This window comes from Ursus americanus, chromosome 7, assembly GCF_024610735.1.
Source record: "Ursus americanus isolate L20-20 chromosome 7, mUrsAme1.1.p, whole genome shotgun sequence".
Lineage (NCBI taxonomy): Eukaryota > Metazoa > Chordata > Mammalia > Carnivora > Ursidae > Ursus > Ursus americanus.
The window spans coordinates 36646066-36670681 of NC_142133.1; the positions used below are offsets into that span (position 1 = coordinate 36646066).

Here is a 24616-nt window from a genome sequence, read left to right on the forward strand (position 1 = left end):
GTTAACTCAGCGAAAAGCCTTTTCCTTAATGTTGGGGTGTTTTTTTGTTTTTTTTTTTTAAGATTAATTTACGTGAGAGAGAGCACGGACGGGTGGGGGGGGGGCAGAGCGAGAAGCAGACTCCTTGCCAAGCAGGGAGCCGATGCGGGACGTGATCCCAGGACCCCAGGACCATGACCTGAGCCAAAGGCAAATGCTTAACTGATTGAGTCACTCAGGGCCCCCTCCTTAATGTTTTTAAGTCCATTTCATCAGGGTGTTTCTTGAACTCCTACAGCTTTGGATGTTGAGTTAGGGAGTTTGAACTTTATTCCATTGTCAGAAAATTTGCAGAAGTTTTTGGGATGAAATCCCCTGTTTGGTGAAGTCACATTTACAGGTGCTGCCATCCACTTCAGTGCTGATGGAACAGAACAGTTTAATTTCCAGTTTTTGTATAATGTGATGTTGCTGCTTTTCTTATTCATTTGTGACCAACGTTCAATAGGCTCCTGCGCTTGCTGATCTTCCCAACCATGCTCCGAACATCCTCACACAGAATATCTCTGTCGTGCCCCAGGATAGCGCTGATCTGCTGCTTCTGCCTTCCACCTGATTCCTTAGGACCTCCACACTGACTAGAGTTTCCATACTTCTTAGTCTGTTTTGTTGCAGGTTTCTCAGCAGTAGAAACTTGGTGCTGGGGAGAACTTCAGAGGTTACCAAGGCCAGTCCTTAAATGCTTGAAGATTCTCCATGACATTCCCCCCACTGGCTGTCCACTGAAGGAGTAGTTCCAGGTCTTGGGGGTTTCTTCTGTGGCCAGTTCCAGTTTTAGATAATTTTAGTTATTACAGTTCTCTCCCTAAAATTCAGGTCTTAAAAACCGAGAGGTAATTCAGGGTCCTTCCGGTTAGAAACTGTCAGATATTTTGTTTGCCCCACCAGATTCACTCTCCACTCTTTTCCATCCTGCTCTCTGTCCCAGGAGGCTAATCCGTGTGGACCCCATCCTCCTCACTTCTCACTGGATTTGAACAATTGACCCAGAGCAGGAGATGGAACGGAGGAAGTGAGGTCAAGGTATTTCTCCTGGTTCCTTGCAGAATCACCTCATTCTGGCTTTGATCCTCAACCAAAGATCAGTTTGCATTCTGTATAGGACTCTCCTCCTGGGTTCCAATAACTAATTACTGTTTCTCGTCCTTGTGTGCTGAACTACTGGTTGTGGTTTTCCTATAGCCTGCTCACACCTTTATAACTAGTTAGTCCCTTTATTAAAATTAAGTATTCCTCAATTTACCTATCAATGTGCTATCTATTTCTTATTGGGACCCAGGCTGTTAGAATAATTGGTAGTATGGCTCTAGGAAACTGACCTTTGAAACTGGGGCTAACACTAATTAAAAAAAAAAAAAAGGACTGACTATATTAGTATCCAATAAATTGGACTTCAAAGCAAAGTGTATTACTAGAGACAATAAGGGACAATACATGACGATAAAAGGGTCAATCCACCAAGAAGAAAGCAATCTTAAATGTGTGTGCATCCAACCACAAAGCTTCAAAATACACGAAGCAAAAACTGATAGAGCTAAAAGGAGAAATAGACAAATCCAGTTATAGTTGGGGACTTCAGCTCCCCACTCTCACCAATTCATTGATAGAGCTACTAGAGAAAATCAGCAAGGATATGGAAGAACAACATAATCAAATCTAGGATCAGACTGACATTTATAGAACATTGAGCAATAGCAGAATATACATTCAAGTACACATGGAACATACATGAATATAGACCATAATCTGGGCTATAAAGCAAATGTTGACACATTTAAAAGAATTACAGTCATAACAATATTTTTTTAAAGATTATTTATTTATTTGACAGAGACAGCGAGCGAAAGAGGGAGCACAAGCAGGGGGAGTGGGAGAGGAAGAAGCAGGCTCCTAGTGGAGGAGCCTGATGTGGGGCTCAATCCCAGACCACTGGGATCACGCCCTGAGCCGAAGGCAGACGCTCAACGACTGCGCCACCCAGGCGCCCCATACAGAATATTTTCTGATCATAATGGAATTGAGCTGGAAATCAACAGTGACAATAGGAAAATCACTAAAGACTTGGAAAGTAAACAGCACACTTAGAAATAATCCATGAGTAAAAGAGGTCTCAAAATATATATAGAAATGAATGAAAATGAAAACATTAAAATATATGAGATACAGCTAATAAAGTACTGAGGAAAATTTATAGCACTAAGTGCTTAACATTATTAAAAAAATACTGAAATAAGTTCATAGATCAAGAAACAAAGGGCATAATCCCAAAGCAATCAGAAGGAAATGATAAAGAGCAGAAATCAATGAAATTGAAAAGAGGAAAATGAGGGGAAAATGATACATAATTAGTCCCTCAAAAACATTGATAAACCTCTAGTAAGATTAACAAAAAGAAGACACAAACTACTCATATCAGGAATGAAACAATACCACACCAGATCCTGCAGCTATTAAAGGACTACTACCAGCAGTGCTCAAATTTGACAACTTTGAAAAATAGACAAATTTCTTGAAAATCAAACCATTAAAACTAAGCCAAGACGAAGCAGAGAACCTGAATAATTCCAAAATGAATTTGTAACAAAACACGATCTCTTCCAGAAAATAAAAGAGAATACTTCCCAACTCATTTTATGAATGATTTATTCCAGATATGCAAGGCTGGTTCAATACTGGAAAATCCAATAATTGGTGTAATCCACCATATCAATGGGCTAAAGAAGGAAAAACCTGTATATCAATTGATCCAACACCTAATCATGGTAAGAACTTTCAGTACACTAAAAATAGAGGGGGAATTTCCTCAATCTCATAAAGATGATTTACCAAAAAAAAATCTATAGCATCATACTTCATGTTGAAAGACCAAATCCTTTCCCTCTGAGATTGGGAACAATGAAAAGATGTCCATTCTCACTGCTGCTGTTCAACATAGTACAGCATGTTCTAGCACCCAAGAAGAAAAGAAGGCACACAGATTGGGAAGTAGAAATAGAACTGTTATTTGGAGATGTCATGATTGTCCACATAGAAATCGCCATGGAATCTATAACAAAACTCCTAGAACAAATGAGTTCAATAAGATACGAGAGCAACATAAAAGTTAATTGTATTTTCTATATACTGACAAACTTGGCAAAAACCAAAAATTTTAAAAATGCAATACCATTTACAATTGCTCCAAAGAATACTAGGTTTATAAATGTACCAATACATGTATAAGATTTAGGTAATGAAAATTATAAAATGTTGAAAGAAATTAAGGGAGACCTAAATAAGTGGAGAGATTTATTATGTTTATAGATTGAAAAATTCAACATCATAAAGATGTTAATTCTCCACTAAGTTCTATAGGTTTTATGCAATCCTGTCAAAATTTCAGCAGTATTTTTGTAGACATAGACAAGCTTATTCTAAAGTTTATATGGGAAAGGAAAAGCCCTAGAATAGCCAAAGCAACTTTGAAAAAGAAGAATAAAGTCAGAGGAATCTGTTTCCAATGTTAGGGCTTACCATATAGGTATAGTAACCAAGAAAGTGTGATATTAGCAGGAGGAGAGACGGATGAATGGAACAAACCTGGAAATAGATCCACACAAATATACCCAACTAATTATTTACAAAGAGGCAAAGGCAATTCAATAGAAGAGGAGTGACCTTTTCAATAAATGGTGCGGGAGCACCATCAGCAGAAAAAATGAACCTCAAGCTAAACTTTACACGTATTAAAAACTCAAAAGGGATCATGGATTTAAATGTAAAACTTACGTAAAATGTAAAATTATAAAACTTATAGAAAAGAGCATAAGGAACAATCTTAAAAAATCTAGCACTTGGCAAAAGTTCTTGGACTTGACACCAAAAAGCACAATCCACAAAAGGAAAAAAATGGATAAATTGCCTTTCATCAAAGTGAAAACTTGTTCTGCAAAGGACCTAGTTAAAAGGATGGAAGGACAAATTATAGACTAGCAGAATATATTTACAAATCACCTATCCAACAAAGGCTGTATACCTAAATATATAAAGAAGTCTCAAAAACTTTTTAAAAAAACCAATTAGACAATCAGCAGAAGACATAGACATTTCACCAAAGAGGACATACAGATCACAAACACATGAAAAGATGTTTAACATCATTAGCTGTTGGAGAAATGTAAATTAAACTCACAATGAGATATCATTACACAACTATCAGAATGGCTAAAATGAAAAATAGTGATAATACCAAATGCTGACAAGGGCGCAGAGAAACAGTTACTCATATGTGGCTGATGGGAACATAAAATTGGCACAGCCACTTTGGGAAACTGGTTGACAGATCCTTTTGAAAGTAAAAATGGATTTACCATATGACCTGACACTTGCACTCTTGGGCATTTATCCCAGAGAAATGAAGACTGATTTTTACACAAGAACTGTACATGAATATTCATAGCAGCCTTATTTATAATAGTGCCAAACTGGAAACTACTCAGGTACCCTTCAATGGGTGAATGGTTAAACAAACTGTGGTACATACATACTATGAAATACTATTCAGCAATAAAAAACAAACTTGTAATAACTTAGATGAAACTTGAAGAAATTATGCTAGGTGAAAAAAAAGCCTATGAAAAGATGTGCATGCCACATGATTCCATTTATGTAACATTCATGAAATAACGATTGTAAAGATGGAGAACCGATCAGTTACAGGGATTGAGAATGGGAGAGAGGATGGATGTAGCTATAAAGAGGTTAACAGGAAGGAGGCTTGTGATAGCACAGTCAAGTGTCTTGATCACGGTGGTGGTTATGCAAGGCTAGTGTGTATACATACATAAATGAAGGCACAAATCACTGGTGAAACTTGAAAAGCTTTATGGGTTGTACCAGTGCCATTTGTTGATTTTTTTTTTTTAAGATTTTATTTATTTATTTGACAGAGATAGAGACAGCCAGCGAGAGAGGGAACACAAGCAGGGGGAGCGGGAGAGGAAGAAGCAGGCTCATAGCAGAGGAGCCTGATGTGGGGCTCGATCCCAGAATGCTGGGATCACACCCTGAGCCGAAGGCAGATGCTTAACCGCTGTGCCACCCAGGCGCCCCCATTTGTTGATTTTGATATAGTTCTATAGTTGTTTAAAATATTAACACAGGGGAATTAAGGGAAGGGTGAACAGGACCTCCCTGTATAGTTCTTTGCAACTTCCTGTGGATCTATAACTATTTCAAAATCAGTAGTTTTAAAAATTAGATTCTGAAGTTGCATCGATCATATATTCAAGGAGTATGTAGGTAACTTTTTTGCCAGAGGTGAATAGGACACAGTGGTCTATGGTGGGCAGTGTCATCACAGTTATTCAAATTATCACCAGTGGCATCAAAGAACAGAGTGCAGGTACAGGGCAGGCATTGGATGACCAAGTATCTGTGGCACTTAAGTGGCCAAATGACTCTAGAGTCATTTGGTTCTTATGGCCCAGTGAGCGAATTTAGGGGAAAAGAGAGTTACAAACAGAAAATTAAAACTGGCACAGGGAACCAGAAAGCCTCTAAAACAGCTTTGAAGGCATTCGTCATTTGGAGTCACAGGGCATGTGAGGGTGAGGAGCCCCTGATATGACACATTCCCCTTGGGAACCTGCTAACCACTTGGTGGCTGATGGACTATATTCAACCCTTCCCATCATGGAAGGTACAGTGCTTTGTCCTCAGTGGGAATGTACACATTTCAGGTATGGATATGCTTTCCCTGAACTCAGGGCTTCTAATAGTACCGCCATTTGTGGGCTTATGGACGGACTTCATCATCATCACTTTGACAGGGAGATTTCGCTTTTTGGTAAATGAACTTGTGGGCCATGGGCTCATGCCTACAGACTTCACAAGTTTTCCTATGTGTTCCATCACCCAGAAGCAGCTGGCTTGATAGTTAGAATGACCTGAAGACTAGTTATGGCACAAATTGGAGACCACATCTTGGGAAGTGTGAGTGTTGTCCCCCAGTTGCTATATATCCCCTAACAGAAGCCAGTATGTGGAACCATCTCACCTGTGGTTGGAATGTATGGGTTTGGGAACCAAGGAGTAGAGGTGAGAGTGCTCCCCCTCACTATTACACCTACCAACCCACTTGAAGGATTTCTACCTCCCAATAAAATCCAGGATTGTTATTTCTGTATGACTTTGGCCTCAATCTTTTTGGAAGTCCAAGTATCCAAGAGAAGAATGCGTACACCAGACATAAGGGCGTGATTCTAATGAATTGGAAGCTGAGCCTGCCCTTTCACCTTACTGTTAAAGTTAACTCATGCCACTGAACCACAGGAAGGGAAAGAGTTTGTTGTTCCCGATAGGATGATCGGTCTTGATTGGGGAAATTAAGTTGCTGCACAGAAGGAACAAGAATGACTATGTTTGGAACCTAGCAGATTCATGGCAGTGCTTCTTATGACTCTTTGGCCCAATAGTCCTGGTCAAAGGAAAACTGCCAATCTCCTAATGACAAGACCAGAAAGGACTCAAATCTGGCCAGCCTTCATGCTGGCAGAGGTTAAGAAGAAAATGGAATGAGTAGTGGAAACATTCAACTGTGATTATCAACATAGGCCTTGTTATCAGATACGAAGGTGGAGACTATAGCAACCATGTTATATTACTCTTTTTTTTTTTTTTCAAATCTTTTCCCCCTCATTGTATGTTGGATGTAATAAACTGAGGATGCTCTGACAAGCACCCAATTCTAAAACCACTAAGAGGCTTGAATATGAGTAAAGATCGACCTCAGAGCCTAGGCTTGAAGGGGACCACGTTGGAGGGTAAAGTGTTCTCAAATGTTAGGGGTGTCAGTAGGATCTGATTTCCAGACCAGACACTGGACAATGATTGGGCAAGAGAGAAGAGCAGCTACAAAGTACTGTGACTGGGTAGGAAACACTGTGGCATGCTTTGTCCTGTTGTTCCTAGCGGGACCTTTGGCTCAGTTCTGTTCTTCTCAAGCCAAAAATTTGAAGAACCTCAAGAGACCTTCCTCAGCTGACTCTATAAAAAGAAAACTCTTGGTAAGGGTAAGGATTTGCCAGGGTCAAGAAATTAAGTGGGTGCCCTGGGTCTGGGACAGCCTGGTTAATAGTGTGCTGTGGAAAGGCAGAGCCCTGCAGAAATGACAGGGTTCGGGCCTTGAAAACCGAGCATCGCCCTGGCTAGCACCCATCTCCAAGCATGCCTTGTGCACCTGCTTCTCCAACCAGTTCTTTCTTGTTGATCAGGATTAGGTTCCATGTAGCAGCTCCCTTATTTCTTAGTTCATCTTCTGAGAGATGGAATTGTCCCTAAGGTAAGTCAAGACATTACCAGATGCATATCTTTGAGTTAGTGTAACTTCCTCAAATGTTCGGAGAGTGGGTGTCTCTCTTACCACCTCAGCTTGTCCTTCCACTAGAATCATCATCTCCACTAATCATGTTCTCCCCTCTCTAATCCTCACCTAGAGCCTTTCTTGCCTGAATGGTGGTGAGGATTTCCAGGCAGAGGGGCATGTTCTTGATCTGCAGGACTCTCTCTCGCCTTCTGGTATTTATGCTGCTTTGAACTAAGAGTGGGTTTATGTAAGTATACTGTTAAAAACCTCAAATGCTTCTGCTATGGTCCGAGTGTTTGTGTCCCCCCAAAATTCCTATGTTGCAATCCCTTATGTTGCAATCCTAACACCTAAAGGTTAGGGATTAGTAGGAGGGGCCTTTGGGAAGTACTTAAATCATGAATGAGAAACCCTCATGAATAGGATTAGTGCCTAAAAAAGAGGCCCCAGGGAGATTCCTAGCCCTCTTCCTCCGTGTGAAGATACAATGGGAAGTCTGCAGCCTGAAAGAGAGCCCTCCCCTGGCCATGCTGGCACCCTGAGCTCTACTTCCAGCCTCCAGGTTTGTGAGAAATAAGTTTCTGTTGTTTATAAGCCATCCAGTCTATGGTATTTTGTTATAACAGCCCAAATGGACAGAGAGCTTAGCTTTTTACAGATGTCAGAGGCCATAAATATTGTGGCTTCATTTGTAAAGTTTTTTCTTTAAGATTTTATTTTTAAGTAATCTCTACACCCAATATGGAACTTGGACTTACAACCCTGACATCAAGAGTCAAGTGCTCTATCAACTAAGCCAGGCAGACGCCCCACATTTCTCAAGTTTTAATCCAATGAAATACTAGTTACACATTCCAATAATAATAAGAACTAACATTTATCGAATGGTCACTATGCACTAGGCACATTTAGTATATGCAAAGCACTGTATTAGAATTCTGCAGAGAAACAGAGCCAATATCTCAGAGAGAGAGAGAGAGGTTTTATGTATTAATATATAAAGAGATTTATTATGAGGGATTGGCTCCTGTGATTATGGTGGCTGAGAAGTCCCATGATCTGTTGTCTATAAGCTTGAGGCCCAGAAAAGCTGGTGGTGTAGTAAAGGTCCCAACCCAGAGGCCTGAGAACTAGGGTAGCCAATGGTGTAAGTCCCAGAGCAAGTCCGAAGGCGGGAGAACCAGGAGGGCCCATGTCTGGGGACAGGACAAGATGGATGTCCCAGCTCAGGTAGAGAGCAGATTTGCCCTTCCTTTGCCTTTCTTCTCTTCAGTCTATTCAGGCCCTTAATGGATTGGATGATATCCCTTCACATTGGTGGGGATGATCTTTTCTCAGTCTACTGATTCAAATGCTAATCTCTTACAGAAACAGCTTCCACAGACACACCCAGAAATAATGTTTTACCAGCTATCCGAGCATCCCTCAGCCCCAGTCAAGCTAACACATAAAATTAACGGTCACAAGCACTTATCCCATGAGGCAGATATTCTTATAGTTCCCATGTTACAGATCAGGAAAGTAAGGCAAGTTGCCTGAGACCGTCAGTCGGTAAGGAGAGCTAGTATGTGAATCCAGGTAGTCCGACTCCAGAGTCATCCTTTGACACTGCTGCCGTTGTTCTTTTCTCGTCCTACTGGTTTTACAGTTTTTAGCTGAATATGATCTCCCTCACCTCTCTCTTCTTCCCAGTGCTCTCTTTTCCCACTTAAAGCCAATCTCCAAACGTAGTCTTCTCGGTGCTTGTGAAAATCCGGATTCAAGAGTGCTTTCATCTGGCATTTTAGGTTATGATCCAAAGAGCCAAGGCCTTTTCTTTGATACTGCTCAGGTCAGTGGTTCCCGGTCTTTGGTCTGCAAAAGAATAAGTGGAGAGCTTTTAAAAGCCAGAATCCTTGGCAATTTGCAGAGGTTTTGACTCACTAGATGTAGGAGTACAGAGGGACCCGGGTGTCTCCATTTTTTACAAGAAGATTCTGATACAGGAGACCCTCAGACTGACCACACTTGAAACACTGACAAGTCAAATATTCACTTCTCTTGGTGTCCTTTCTTTCCCTAAAGTCCCGACCTTCAGCCAAGGAAGAAACACTGAAAATGCCACCAGTCTCTTGCCCTCTTAACTCCTGGAAATGTTCTCCAGGCCTTGAAGTGGTATCTCTCCGTGAATTAATAGGAACTCTTTGGCATGGAGCTTCAGAAAGCTCCCTGGCTAATCTCCGCCCTGAGACACATGGCGCAGACCCTTCACACTTGCTGCCCCTCGTCGGCCTCCTGCCCGCGCCCTCATTCTGCACCTTAGCAGGGAAGCAGCCGTCACTAGGACCTGACTCCTGCCCCTGCTGGGCCTGGAACACGTTTCTTCACATCTGCTAAGACTGGTGCCTCTTGGGACGTCTGGCCTCTTCCACAAGATGAGATAACCTCACTTTAGAAAAAGTGTAATTCCTGTTCCATCCCACACTCTGTTTCCTCAGAAGCTCTCTCTGTCTCTCTCTCCCTCCCTCACTCCTTCCCTCCCTCCCTCTCTCCCTGTGTGTGTGTGTGTGTGTGTGTGTGTGTGTGTATGTATGTGTGTAGGCTTGCTTTCATCCAGGCTAGAGACTCCTCACCCTCTGCAGTAAATTCCAAAGGAGGGCTGTGCACACAGATGGACCTACTAGCACGGTCCCAGAGCTGAGGTCTATACACTTCAGCACACAAGCTGCTCTCCACTCCCTGCCCGAGGGCAGAGCGTTCAGGGGGAATTTCACAACAGAGGAAACCTACCATCCATTCTGAGTATGCTCCTTTTCAGGCTAGACCAGCACCCACGCCTGAATGGATAATAGTAGTTCCTACATGTGGAGTGTTTACTAAGTGTTTCTTACGGGAGATTCTCAGGAAGGTCCCTTTCCTGGGAGATTGAAACGCTCTGAAACTACCATGAGTTTTTCTTCTCAGATAAAATGACCAGAGTGTGACCACAGTCTGTGGTTCTCAGGGAGCTTTGCAAAGATCTGAGTGGCAGAGAACATAAAAATCATGTACATTTTCCAAATTACCTCTTTTGTTAAAAATCTGTTGCTTTTTTTTCGTTCCATTTTCGACTGGGAAATAATATCAAACTTGCTCCTTGGTTTCTCAGGGAAGTTGAGGAGTTGACCTTGCTTTTTTTGCCGCAAGACGATAAGCAATAAAAGTGCTCTGAATGCCTGTCCTTCTCAACAACGATCGGATTGCCTTGTCAGAGGCTCAGTGTATTGGTTTCCTGCGGCTGCTCTTACCGATTGTCACAACTGTGGTGGTTACAACAGCAAATTTATTCTTTCATAGTTCTAGGGGCCAGAAGTCCCTGATCAAGGTGTGCCTTTTTTTTCCCCAACTGCAGAATTTTTTTCTCCTTTTCCATGCGTGTGGCTTCTTCTGAGCCTCCACTTTTATTCAGCTCGGTTCCAGCCACACATAGAGGCTAACATCTCTCAGTCTCAATGACAGATTCTTGGGAAGAGCTCATCTGACTGGTTCAGCATTGAATCAGGTGTCTTTCCCTTTGCCAGGGGATGGTCTCAAAGAACGTGGTTCTTTGAAATACAGAAGACACCCCAAACATGTCCTACACATTGAAGAATAAAGTTGAGGTGCATACTTAACTAAGAATTTATTTCTGTAGAGACTGGCCTGTGCATAACAAGTGTGAAGAGAGGGGCGCCTGGCTGGCTCTGTCAGTAGAACATATAAGTCTTGATCTCAGGGTCGTGAGTCTGAGCCCCAAGTTGAGAGTAGAATTTACTTAAAATATTTGAAGAGAACCTGCTGCATGAATAAATAACGTAGAGAAGTTGCAAGTGGGGGGGGGGTGTTTAACTCATAAAGAAAACTGGTTCTGGTCCAATCACTCTAGTCACACCATGGTTGCAAGCAGCTAGGTGCTTCTGAGATCCAATTTTAGCTCTTTGAGCTGCTTCATGTTACTTTATACATCTGAATAGAGCCAAACTGTACTTCTTTAAAAATAGATCCTAATTTGGCCTTTCCCTATATAAACAGGGCCTCTTGCCCTTCTTCCCAATGAGATTAAATTGTATTCCCTACTTGGTACCCTTCTCTAAAACCTGAATCTGGCAAACTCCTGCCACATGCAAGACGTGCTATAAATAAATGTTGATTAAAGGAATGAATGAACAAGTCAATTACTTCATCCAAGCCAACGGTCTTTTTCCTCCAGCAACATACAATGGCTAAGGTTAGCAGCAAGAAACCTGATCTACTCCTCTTGCTCTGCTTCCTCCCACTTCCTTCCAGCTTTGTGTTACTTCTCTCCAACCCCACCCTCCTCACCTTGGGCCAAGTCACCATCATCTCTCACCGTGACCCTCTGCTAGAGCTTCTAACGGTTCTCGTTGCCTTCAGTCTGGCCCCTCGCACTTCATTCTCCAAAAAAGCAATCAGAGGGAGCTTTTGAAAAGTAAATCAGATCCTTTCATTCCTCTGGACTTCCTCAGGCCCTGTGTGGTTCTCTCAGCCTCACCTCCTCCATCGCTCCCATCCCCCCATCCCCAGCCTGCTCTCCAGTCGCAGTGGTCTTTCTCCCACCCCTACCTCTGCCCCAGGACATTCCCTTACTGCTCTCTAGAACAACGCTTTCCTCTGCCCCGACCTCAGTCTTGTCCAATGAACTCCTAATTGGCCTTCATCTCTCATCCCAGATAGCTCTCATTGTCCCTAGAATTACATGAGGGCCCCATTTTCTGTTCTTTTTTGCACTGACAGATCTGTAATGGTAAATGATTGGCTTGATTATTTCATAAGTGTCAGTTTCCTCCTCTACAGTGGAAAGAAACTCCTTGCAATCGAGACTGTATTAGTTTTCTCTAACTGCCATAACAATACACCACAGACTGGGTGTCTTAATAGAAATTTATTTTCTCACAGTTCTGGAAGCTAGAAATCCAAGATCAGGTTATTGATTGGCAAATTTGGTTTCTTCTGAAGCCTTTCTCCTTGGCTTTCAGAGGACCACCTTCTCATTGGATGCTCGTATGGTCTTTCCTCTGTGTGCATACATCCCTGGTGTCTGTGTGTCCAGATTTCCTCTTGCAGATTGGATTAGAGCCCACCATCTTGTTTTAACTTAATCACCTCTGTAAAGGCCCTAACTCCAAATACAGTCACATTCCTAACTGGGGGGTTAGGGCATTTGCATTAACATATAGATTTTCTTTTTTTTTTTTTTTTAAGATTTTATTGATTTATTTGACAGAGCGAGACAGCCAGCGAGAGAGGGAACACAAGCAGGGGGAGTGGGAGAGGAAGAAGCAGGCTCCCAGCGGAGGAGCCTGACGCGGGGCTCGATCCCAGAACACCGGGATCACGCCCTGAGCCAAAGGCAGATGCTTAACGACTGAGCCACCCAGGTGTCCCAACATATAGATTTTCAACATAGGAATTTGGGGAGAGGGGACACAATTCAGCCCATAACAGGAAGCAAGCCACTGCTGCTCCTCATTGTGTCCCCATCACGCAGGACAGTACTTGGCATGTTGTAGGACTTGATACATGCCTGTTACAATGACTGAATTTCAACCACCCTTTTTCCTTTCCTCCCCAACCACATAGTATGCTGGAGGCAAAGAAAAGAGGAGGCACACGTGGCTGCAGGAGGACCACAGGTGACCACAGGAAATGTTTGCTATCCTGATCTTAAAATTACAGACCTTTCAGGGAGTGTTGTTCCCACCTGGTGCAGGCTATGGGGCAAAGCGGCTCCCTGTTCTGGCCCTGGGTGTGTGTGCTACGCCCAGGGTTGCTGGGGGAGACATTTGGCTGACGGCTGTACACCCATCCAAGTTGCCCTCTTTAGAAGGTGAGTCACCCAACTTCTGGGAGTGTGGATCTGCACAGCGCCCAGAGAGCAGTTTAGCAATAGGTACCAGGACCTAAAAAAGGCCTGTCCTGCAACTTTATCATTCCAAGGCTGAGAATCCAACCTAAGGAACTAGCAGAAGGGGCCCAAGATGGACTTATATCCCAGTTTTTACATAAAAAAAAAGTATGTCTCGCTATTATCATAGTGATGTGTAACAATGGGAAAAACCTTGGTAAGTCTAGCACATTCATATGATACAAAATGACATAGGTATGGAAAAGTTTGTCCATGAAATATTTATAATGAAACATTACATGAAAACGTAGGACACGGAACTGCATATACACCGATCTCAGAAATATAATAAATACTGTAATTTACACACACACACCCACACACACACACCCACATACACACACATTCAGAGGAAAAAGCCTGGATTGGTCAATATCAAAATGTTAATACTATTTTTTTTTCAGGCTGAGATTTCTCTCCTTTAGGCTTTTGTGTTAAAAGTAACAGGTGTTGCTTTTACAGTCAAAAAAATGGGGGACAAGGTTTTTAAGGCAGTCAGACGAGGCCGGTCAACGCGATTCCTCAGCTCCCGGCTTCTCGGGAAAGCGCGGTCCGTGCGTCTGCCCCCCACCTGGTCCTCAGAGAGGCCGGCAGACTCCAAAAGAGAGTGATCGAATCCTGGCGGCCAGAGGAGGCGAGCGTCTTGGCGAGGCGCGCGGCTGGGGGCGGGTGGAAGGTCGGGGGAGGGCCTGAGCCTTTCTCCTGTCGGGAGCGAGATCTGGACTGCGCTGGGCGTCGGGAGCGCTGGGCCAGCCCCCCGCCATCGCGGCCGCCGCCCCGTCCGCTGTTGCCCGGCCAGGTGCAAAATGCCTTGTCATTGGGAGAGTCTGCGGCCGGAGCATTGAATTACAGCTCAGCCGAGCCCGGGTCGGGCGGCGGGGGTGGAAGATGAGCAGAAGCCCCTGTTCTCGGAGCACCCGCTGACAAACGGAGTCAGCGCGGCTGGTGCGGGGACCGAGTGTAGCCCACTGGAGCAGCCTGGGGCTGGCCTGTTTCTCTTCAAAAGCAGCACATCTGAGCCGGGAGCCAGCGATCCCAACCGGCTTCCCTCCTCCAGCCTTCTCCAGCGAGGAGACCCACCAGCTGCGCCTCGATCCTCCCCGACCTTCCCCAGCCCTCTCCGCGCCCTGGGCGCACGGGGCCCTTAACTCGTGCCAGTCATGCTGAGGGTCTTCATCCTCTATGCCGAGAATGTCCACACCCCGGACACCGACATCAGCGATGCCTACTGCTCTGCTGTGTTTGCAGGTAGGAGGGGCCGGCATCCCGGCAGGGCGGGGAGGGTGGGGGTCGCAGAGGGGATTCCTGGACCTCCACCCAGAGAACTCCGGGATGGGAGAGAAGAGACCACGCCCCGGCCAGACTGGCTTTGGGGGTCATAGAGACCCACATCCTCGGGAATAGGACCCACAGGGAAACTGAGGCAACTAGAGAGGTGGCTGAACTGTACTTCTCTGGGGCCTGGAAGCTGAGGCCAGGTTGGAGCTAAGGTGGGCCTGGAGGACAGGGCGAGCATCTCTCCTCTCACTCTGCTGGATCTCTTAAAAGAAGTCTTTCCGCGCTGTGGGTGGCAAGCATTGTACTGCAGGGATCCCCTCCTCTCCACGGAGGGGAGGGCTGGGTCTCAGGCCTATTTATAGCCCAGCTCTCTTCCTGGGCCTGGGCCTGGCGCCTCTCCTAGGCCCCAGCTCTGTATCACAGGCTGGGTTGGTAGGCAGGTGGCCACTGGGGGCAGAGGCACCGCCCACCTGTCCAGGGATCCTACTCTTGCTTTGGGCACAGGGTGGGAGAAATGTAGCAGCTGGCACAGCTGACACCAGCACCAACCTCTACGAACTTTCTCCCCTCTACCCCCCACTCCACCAGACTGGAACTTGTTGGGGGAGTGGTATCTGGGGAGTGCTATCTTCATCATCCTTGAACAAAGGAGTCCGCTCCCCTATCAGACTGGGACCTCCCCCAGTGAAATCTTCCTGTGGTCCTGAATGGACTTTTCCTCCAGGAGGGGAGGGCCAGGCCCCGTCTATTTACCTGGAACCTCTGTGGGCCAAGTCAGAGCCGTGGCCTACCCAGCTGGGTCTCTGGGTTTGGGGCCATACTGGGGGAGAAGGACCAGAGTATGAGAGTCCACCCTCCACCAGCCTGGGGTGGGGAGGGGTGTTCTTAGTCTCCATGACTTGTCACTTTCCTTCTCTTCAAAGACCTGGCTTCATCCCAGCCCCCCCGAAATCATAGCAATGACAGGTCCCTGGCCATTCAGCAGACCTCTCTTTTCGAGGTCCTGGGTCTTCCTGTTCGCAGAAGCCTGTGTGCACATGTGCTCCCACACGCATGTCCGCCCAGGAGCGCATGTGACATCTCTGATGTTGCAAGGGGTAGAGGTTCAGAGAACCAGGGCATGTGTCCACAGCAGCACACACAGATGTGTCCTAACCGGGGCATGAGCTCACACGCTCCTGGATGTGAAATGTGGGCTCTCTGAATGGGCCTGTGGCCTGGGAAGCAACCTGAGCCAAGAGGAGGGACAGAGGGGGAGTGGGAGGTGACACTCCAGCTGTGCTTTTTTGCTAACATTCTGCTTTGACCTGTTCTTGACCAGTTTCCCACAGTTGCCTCCGGAAATGAACTTTATCCAGGTGTTTCCAGGGGGAAGACAAAGACATGAATGGGGGGCCTCCACACTTCCTCTGCATCCTCAGCACTGGGTAGGCCAGGCCAGCTGCCTCATGGAGGGTCTTGGGCTCCTCATTGCTCAACTCTGGGGAGCACCACTCCACTGTGAATATCCCCGTGGCTGAGGGGAAGAAGGGCAATGTCACCTGGGAGGGAGGGGGAAAACCCTGTGCATTGAATAGCTGCCTCTTGCTCCAGCACCCCTTCCTCCTCCAGGCACCCTGGCCCAAGGGCTGAGCAGGCTTTGTGAATGGTACCCTCTAGACCAGTGCATAAAAGAACCTGGGGGGGGGGGGGGGACTGTGTAGCCCTGCCTGTGTTCTCAGGGGTCTTGTCTCCTCTAGTGCCCATTCAGTCTGAATCATATTTTCCTTCCCTGATCACAACCCCCATCTCCCAACCCCCCCCCCACCCTAATACCCACATACTTGCCCGTGCTATGAAGTCCCCCTACCCAGGCCAGGCTCTGAACCCTAGCAGGAGAAAGGAAAGAATGAATAATATATGGAGAAGCACTTTCTGACCCCTGAAGAGCTATGCCCACAGGAGTAAGGCTCCGCTGCTGTCTGTGGGGCAGTCTTCCCCATCCCCCATCCTTCATCCTCCATCCGTGCCCCTGACTGAGCCCCTCCCCCCATCTGCCTTATGTCAGTCTGCACTCTTGCCCTTTGCCTGCTGCCTGGCTCCTCTGGGTGGGCTCTTCCTTCCCTGGGAAGAAAAGGAGTAGGTTGTCTATGCTGACAGTGAGTGCCCCCAGAGGGGGCTGGCTGGAGCCCCCCACTCCCAGTCGTGGCAGTCACTGCCAGGCAGTCACAGGGAATGCAGTCCCTCCCTTCCCCAGCCCTGGACACATTCCACCTCCTGCACTGGCCAAGCGCTTAACCCATGTCCAAATTTGGCCTCCCCACAGCATTCAGGCCTGCTCACCCTCCTTCTCTCAGCCAGGGCCAGATTGGTGAATGATTACACAGAAGGCTCTGGTCTTGGGGACACACTACACAGAGCAAAACAGCCTTCTGGGAAGTATTCCCTCACCAGTGACCCTGGATCTGGCCTTCCCAGACCCTTTTAGGTTTGGGGCCCATAAAGCCCCTCCTTTGGCTACCTGAGTATAATATCCCATAACAACACTTCCTCTGTGCATGCATAAATTCATTTCAGGCTCACAGCAGCTTTGTGAGGCCAAAGGGCAGAGATATTGTTCCCCTTCAGAGATGAGCAAATATGCCCAGAAAAGTGCAGGAGCCTGGCCAAGGTCACACAGGGGTCAAAGTACCTCCCGTCCTCACCCTACCCCCCTCCTCACTGCCCTCTGTTGTTCTCAGCACCCATGGCTCATGAATAAGAAAGCGCTTTGGAGAGCATACCATGGGCTGCCCACAGCCAGGGCGGCCTGGGCCTGAGCCAGCACAGGGGCGGGGGCAGTGCTTGGGGTACCCTGCATGGGGCTGAATCCAAGTGGTGGGGGAGTACAAGGCTGCAGGGAGCGCCTATAAGACAAATGACCAAAACATGGAGGATTCTGATTTTAAAAATGTGTATTCATCACAAGGAGAGAGAATGGGCATTCATTAGGCACAAACAATGTGCCATTTTCAGATGCTGTTTCTTTAAAACCCCACAACAACCCTTTGAAAGAGACATATTTAACGGATACTGAGCTTACTAGATGCTGGGCACTGTTCTGCATAGAACTCATTTACCATGAGCTATATCACGTTCCAGCTATGATTTGTACCAGGTACTTGTAGGTAGACATTTAACGCGCCTCGCAAGCATATATAATAGCAACTATTATCACCCCCGTTTTACAGATGAGGAAACTATGGCACAAAGAGATTAAGTTATACACTGGTAAGTCGTGGAGTTGGGAATCAAGCCCATGCGATCTGGCCCCAGAGCCCCATTTTTAACCAATTCACAATCACCTTTGAGTCTCAGCTTCGATTTTCAAGAGATAAGCAGCCAAAAGCGGAGGGGCAGGGTTTGAACCCAGGTCTGCTCACACCCCGGAGCCCAGTCTCTTTAAATACTGCTTGGCACTCAATACATATTAACTATTATAATTATATATGATTATACATGTATTTATTCTAATTGTTATTATAGTTGGTATAAGAAATCATTTCATACACCCAAGAAGACTATCACTATCTTTTTTACCTGGTCATTCCAGTCATCAGCTGCTTGTCCAGCCACGGTCCTACCAGACTGGGCACAATGAGCTCAGTGGTGAGTGGCCGTCCCCTCTGCTGCGAGGGCCCCTGGTCTTGTCTCCTCTGGCTGCCCTTCCTGGAGCAGCCCCTTCTGAGCTGAAAGGTCAAGTCACATGCTTCAGGGCACACAGCTAGCAAAGGGTGGACTGGGATGGAAGCCCAGGACCATCTGATTGCTCCCACTACAGGATGGTTCTTCCCAGGCAGTCCCATCATCATGGCCGTAGCCAGAGTCACTGCTGCCTGTGTGTTCTACACCCTTGGGGGACATGCAGGTGCCCCTTCGATCCCAGCTTTGGATTGGGATACCCATGGAACACAGACTCTTCAATGAATGTGAGGAGAGGGCACAAGGATGTCGTGGACCAGCCATACTCTTGGAAGTTTTGGGCCTTTGGCCCTTGTGCCCCCAAAGGAATCCTGCAAACCCACAGGGAGAGTGTTCCTCTCAAGGTTGAGGTCATTGAGCAGAGGGGCAAGGTTTGTTTGCTCCCTGGTCACCCCGTGTCAGGGCTTGGTAAAAACAGAGACCTGAGCCAGAGGAGGCCAGATGGCCCAACTCCAGCCGTGAGAAGAGGCGGTGTAAGAAGTACCTCTTCTTCCACTGGGGCAGGGATATAGGACTCCTGATAGGTGACAGAAGGGGGCAGGGATCAAACACTCACATGCCAATGGGAGCACGACAGGTGGTGTGGGAAGAGGAGGCCAGAGGGGAAAGCACACACATGTCACATTTCGGGTGAGTGGAGGCAAGTGGGGTGAGCTGAGAGTGCATGTCCCGGTCCAGAGGGGCCAGATAATCAGTGACAGGCAGAGAATTTGGGCCCATGTGCCAGCTACTCAGATTTTTCAAGAGAAGCTATACATCTGCATTTGTATGAGAAATCCCCTAACGTTGAGTTAAGGTACGATTTTGTTACAAAACATTGTGTTGCTCAAAGACAGTAAGTCTATAGGCCGGATGCGTCTGCAGGGGACACCAGTGACAGCATCTGAAGGACAGTGTTTCATTCAGTCTTGGAGACTCTAGTCCTGGGCTCTTGGGACAACAGACAGACAGTCTCCTCTTCCTTGGGATTCTCAGTGAGGTCCTATCCCTGCCTACACCGGTGGGGTGATGGGGCAATGGGGAGCGCTCCCCCTTACCTCTATCAGCCCTGAAATTTTGTTGCAATTAACACATGTCAAAGACTGGGCTTGCTATGCAAACTCAGCTTCCAAACAGTTCCCCTCACCTCCTGACGGCCCCCATGCACCTTCGGAGAGGTCCCGGAGTGGTCCGGGCTGCGGAGGAGCTGCCCTTACCTGCAGCGTCAGGTGGCAGGTGGGACACAGACCTGGCTGCAAGTGAGCTCTCGCTAACCGGCTGTGAACACGAGCGTCCCTCTCACTCACCTAGCAGTTGAAGTGTGGGGAGTCCTGGCTGGTGCAGTTCTGACCAGCAAGGCTGTCCCGGACCCCGGATGCCTCTGTTTTGTTGCTCTGCTATCCCCAGGGGTCCCTGTGACAACAGGGTTGGTGATGGCTCTCCATCACAGCCTGTACCGCAACATGGGCAGGCATGCCCCTTCCCTTTAAGGGCACAACCAGACCCTTCCGTAGATCCCTTCTGCTCATCACTTAGCCTCATGGGCGTGCCCAGCTGTGAGGGAGGCTGGGAAATGTAGTCTTTCTGTTTGGCTGGCCATGTGTCCAGGTAGAAGTATGCAAAATTTCCGTGGAAGAAGGGGAGGACATAGAAGGAGGGGGACAAGTTGAAGTCCCAGCACACTGTCCATGAGAACTGCGTTCCTGATACAAGTCTCCTTGGGAGGAAGCCCCCTTTACGCCTCAGCTGCACTAGGATATTTCCAAGGGAACAGTCAGCCAGCTCAGCAGGGAGAAGTGAAGGGCAGCCAGGCTGGGAAGCTGGAGGTTGGGGAGGGGTAAGAGGCCCCAGGAAGTGTCCTGGGCTCAGGCCACCAGAGGCTGATTTTTTGGTTTACGGAACAGACGTGTAGGCCCCTGTTCCTTGGACACAAGCCAAATGTTTGTACAAGTCCCTTGGAATATTCCTCTGGAAATATTAGATATGCTCCCTACAGATTTCCTGTTGTGCCTCTGGCGGATTAGAACAGGAGGTGGTGGCAGGTGGTGGGGAGCTGGGGGAAAGGAGCACAGCCTGGAATCATTGCGACAGTAAAAAAATATATATATCCCAAATCATCATATCCAAAATTCCCCCAGGGGGCAGTAGTGCCCTCCTGGAGAACCATTGGCTTAGCCTCATCATGGGATGGAAAGGCCACCGGGGAGCCTAGTCCATGGTCTGCTGCGCCAACCCTAGGCCAGCCCTTACTGTGCACAGGGAATACCTTGCTGACTGAAACAGCCTTGGTCTCTCCCCTCATTGACTCCACCATCTACCTAGACCTCAAACAGGTGATTACAGCTAGTGACTCCTTTCGATTGCAGTGGGTGCCAAGAGGGAAAAGTGCAGCCGTCTGGTTGTTTGCTAGAGGGACCCAGTCCAGACCAGAATGTCAGGAAGCCATCTGTAAGCTGAGGCCTAAGGATGAAAGGGGGTGGCCCTGGAAAGAGAGAGGGAAAGGCATTTGTGCACAGAGGCGACAGCAGAGCCCCAAGTTGGAAGAGAGCTCAGCATGCTCCCCAAACTGAGAAGGCACTGAAGCTGGGACTCAGAGCGAGGGGTGGAGTGGCCTTTCCCTGCGGGTGGAGGTAAGGGGTCTGGGCTCTATCCCAAGAACAAGGCAGGCCTTTGAGGCCTGATCATATTTGTTTTAGGATCGCCTGGCCCCAGCGTGGATCACGGACCAGAGGTGACCAGCTAGGAGGCCCCTGCAGTGGCCCAGGCAAGAGAGGGTAGTAGAGGAAATGCCTCAGGGGAGGTGTTTGGGTGCCGTGGGTGCACTGATGCTACCAAAGTCAGGGGCGTCAGCACGGAAGATTCAGGCTTCTAGTAAGGGAAATCTTGCTGCAAGTAGACTTTCATAATAAACACTCCCAATACCTGTCCCCTTGACAGGAACTCCCATTGAATACTAGGCCCCGGCACGATCCAGAGACATGATCCAGAGACCTGGTGGACTCTGGGCCTATACAGCATATAGCTCCACAGTCATCCTGGCCCAGGCAGACCGTTTTTCTCTCTGGTCTGCTGTCGTTGGTGTCTGCTCCATCCTGTAGCTCGTAGGCAATTGGATCCACAGGAGAGGGAGTTGGGCTTGTCCATTCACAGTGTATAAGCCCATCCCTTCTGGAGAATGACTCAGGACATTTGCCCTTCACTAAAGCCATAGCTATTGCCAGGAGATGGGCTCCGATAGAACAGGATCTACCTGGAGCATGGAGGAGGGAGGTCTGAAGGCTGGAGAGGAAGCAAGCATCCACCTCATTATGAGGATAGGTGGGGTTACCCAGAGAGAGTGGGAGAGTCAGGAGGACGAGGTCCCCAGCCAGCTAGAACAGGTGCAACCTTTAAGGTTGGGGAGAAGACAGCCTCAGATTTGTCACTGAGGGAGTGAGAGGGGTAGGATCTAGTGCCCACATGGCCAGCTGGTCTCAGGGATACAGATGCTTCATTCAAAACAATGGCAGAGAAGGCAAAGGATTTGGGGACAGATGCTGATGGGGGTTAGGAGGCTGGGAGCCTGGAGAAGTTCTCTACTTGGTAAATAGGAAGCAAACAGAGTGAGGATGGCAATCAGCTTTTTGTAGGTTTGGGGAGAAACATATGAAACTGGTTTCTAAAGAGATTGTGGAAAGATTGCTTCCTGGGCAGCAGGAAGGGTCCACCTGAGTCATGGGTCATGAAGATCAAGTGCTGGGGACAGGTTAGCTGTGTGATTCTCCAACCCCTTTAGTAGTGGGGCGGAGGGGGGGGGTAGACAGTTGGATTTCACGGGGTCATGGGTTAGCCACATGAAAATGCTGGATCGATCCTCTAAATAAGGGAGGGGACAGCAAGGAGAGGTTATGCAGCAGAACGACGACTCGTCCTTGAATTTAGGCTAAGGACTAGCGCGGAGGTGGAGGAGGGACAGTACCCTGCCCCGTGCTGGGTGCTGGAGTGTAGGGGTATAGAGGTGAGAAGCCAGGGCTCCCGTGGTCTAGAAGTCCATCAGCTGGAGGGGAGCCTGACAGAACAAGGAACAGGTGCTCAGGGCTGTCACCACTGCGGGCTCACGCGAAACGCAATTCCTCCCCCTGTGGGGGCGCGGGGCCTGGAGGGTGCTGTCGGGGATGGCAGGGGACCGAGTGGGCAGCGGGTGGATCTCTGTGCTCCAGGGAACGCACTGTCCTTTGGACAGAGACCCCCCGCCCAGGGAGACGAACGACCCCAGACTGCTTGAGGAAGTTGAGAGGCGGGTTCGCGAGGGCTCGGGCCCGGGAATCCTTCCAGAACGGCCGCCTGGGCACCGAGGGCGGGTACCGGGGCGTGCGGCGCGAGGCCGGGAGCTCAGGGTGCAGCGTGTCGCCCCGCCGCTCCGCACGGTCCTCCAGCGCTCGCCCAACTAGTAGTTTGCCGCAGACACTCGCGTTCCTGCAGCCGGACGTCCCCTCCTCCAGCCTTCGCTCAGTCCTCCGTCGTCCCAGTGTCCCAGCGCCCCCGGAGCGCGGGCCCCGGCTGGGCGCAGCGGGCTGCAGAGCCGCGGCCGCCCGCCAGGTCCGCACTGGTGCGCTCGGTGCTCGGGCGAGTCGGGCGGCGGGCGCCGAGTTGCCGCGGCCTGGCCCGCCCGTGCGCCCCGCGTCAGCGGCGCTTCGGTTCCCGGCCCCGGGGCTGGGAGCCGCCGAGGGGGACCAGCGCCCCCACCCGCGCGTTTCTGACCCCGGCCCCGCCCTGCCCACCAGCCGCTGGGCGGGGCGGGGCGGGTTGGGGGGGTGGGAGGGGCCGCCCAGCGGGTGTCCGGTGTCCTCCCCGCGGCCTCGGCCAGGCGCGGGGACTTCTCCGCGGAAGCGCAGCGAAGGCGACAGCTCCCCTCTGGCACGGGTGCCGCGGAGCCGGGCGCTCGCTCGTTGGTGCCTGGGCCCTCTGCTCCCGCTGCCGCTCGCGTCCTGCCCGCGCGCCTCTGCGTTCCCGCGGCGGCCGAACCATGCTGAGCTGCCTGCTGGTGAGGGCCAGCAACCTCCCCAGTGTGAAGAAGGACCGGCGCAGTGACCCGGTCGCCAGCCTGACTTTCCGAGGTGAGAGCCCGGTGGCCGCCGCGCCCGCGCCCCCCAACTCTTGGCGCGCCCGGCCGGGTCTGCGGCCACCGCTCCTGCCCTAACCCTAGCCCACGGCCCAGGGACAGAAATCTCAGCCCTGCAGGGAGGGACGCGGAGGATGAAACCGAGCATCATAAATACCATAGTGCTCTGAAATTTTGGAAAACTGAAAGGGCCATAGTATGTCAACAGTTACTACTTTTCTAAGACCTACACCGAGAGGTAATAAAGGTCGAGCACTTGCCGGGATAGGGGTGGGAAAAGAAAGATGGGTGCACAATAGAGAGAGGAATCGGGATCACTCAGAAACTGGGCGTGTAGGTGGTGTGTTTTTGAAACTGCCTTGATTTCATTCATTCACTCATTCATTGGCTCATCTTTATTGAACAATGGCCATATTGAATCTGCTGCGTCTCAAAGAGCCTATGCGGCTACTTGAGGTGCTTAGACAAGAGAGGGTCTCTCTCTCTGGAGCAACAAAGGACCCACAACTCCCCTTCTCACCTCGCACCCTTAACCCAACCTCCCTGAGGCAGACATTCCCATGGGAAGAGGTGTGTCAGGAGGGGCAAAGGGAAGAGGAAGGATATGTTAAAATTAAAAGAAGGAACAATGGCTGAGTCAGAACCCCAGTTCTGTAAAGAAAGATACATAAGGAGAGGAGAAGGGGTTTCTCTCTTACCAGGAGGCATATCCTGTGGTTTTGTGGGATTAAAAAATACGTGCATTACAAAAGATGGTCAAAAGTAGAGGGAAAAGTGGCTGGTGTTTTCATGAGATTTGGAAAGAATGAGGGCACAGGGGATTCTTTAGCTCTGACCCGTGATCTCCATCTGGTCCCCAAGCTCCCCAGAATAATAATGATCATAGATGGTAGACACAATTTGGCAAAGTGAGACTACTTGCCTTTATTATTTGTGATGGGACAATTTACATTTTATCTCTCTTTTGAAAAGCGTGAGTCAAAACATTTTCGTACACGTTGCTATTTTCATTAACTGGTGACATTCCTGGGTGCCTACTATGAAATGCAACTTCATGACAAGGTCGCTAGCTCGTCTGCCTAAGCCATTCCCTTATAGAAATTGTGGGTCCATCCTTGGCGGGAAAAGAAGTTCTGTAAGGATCTTGAGACCAGGGGCCTACAGCAGACCAGGTCTCTTGGATGCTTTCGGATCTGTTCACAGCTCTCTTTCCTTGGTTCTGGAACAGTCT

The 24616-nt window shown here is 48.5% G+C and overlaps 1 protein-coding gene across 21 annotated transcripts in view; it reads left to right on the forward strand.

Moving 5' to 3' along the window:
* Positions 1-14006: 14006 nt before the first annotated feature.
* The window catches only part of DYSF (dysferlin), a 204453-nt gene continuing 193843 nt past the window's right edge, over positions 14007-24616 (forward strand). For 6 of the 21 annotated variants that reach the window (XM_087863514.1, XM_087863518.1, XM_087863516.1 and 3 more), the window contains exon 1: positions 23118-23380. In XM_087863514.1, coding sequence (XP_087719640.1) covers positions 23290-23380 — 91 coding nt within the window. In that variant the 5' untranslated portion in view covers positions 23118-23289. Of the gene's footprint in view, positions 14556-23117; positions 23381-24616 lie in introns of those variants that run through there. The other 15 variants (XM_087863523.1, XM_087863527.1, XM_087863525.1 and 12 more) reach the window with 5 other exon arrangements.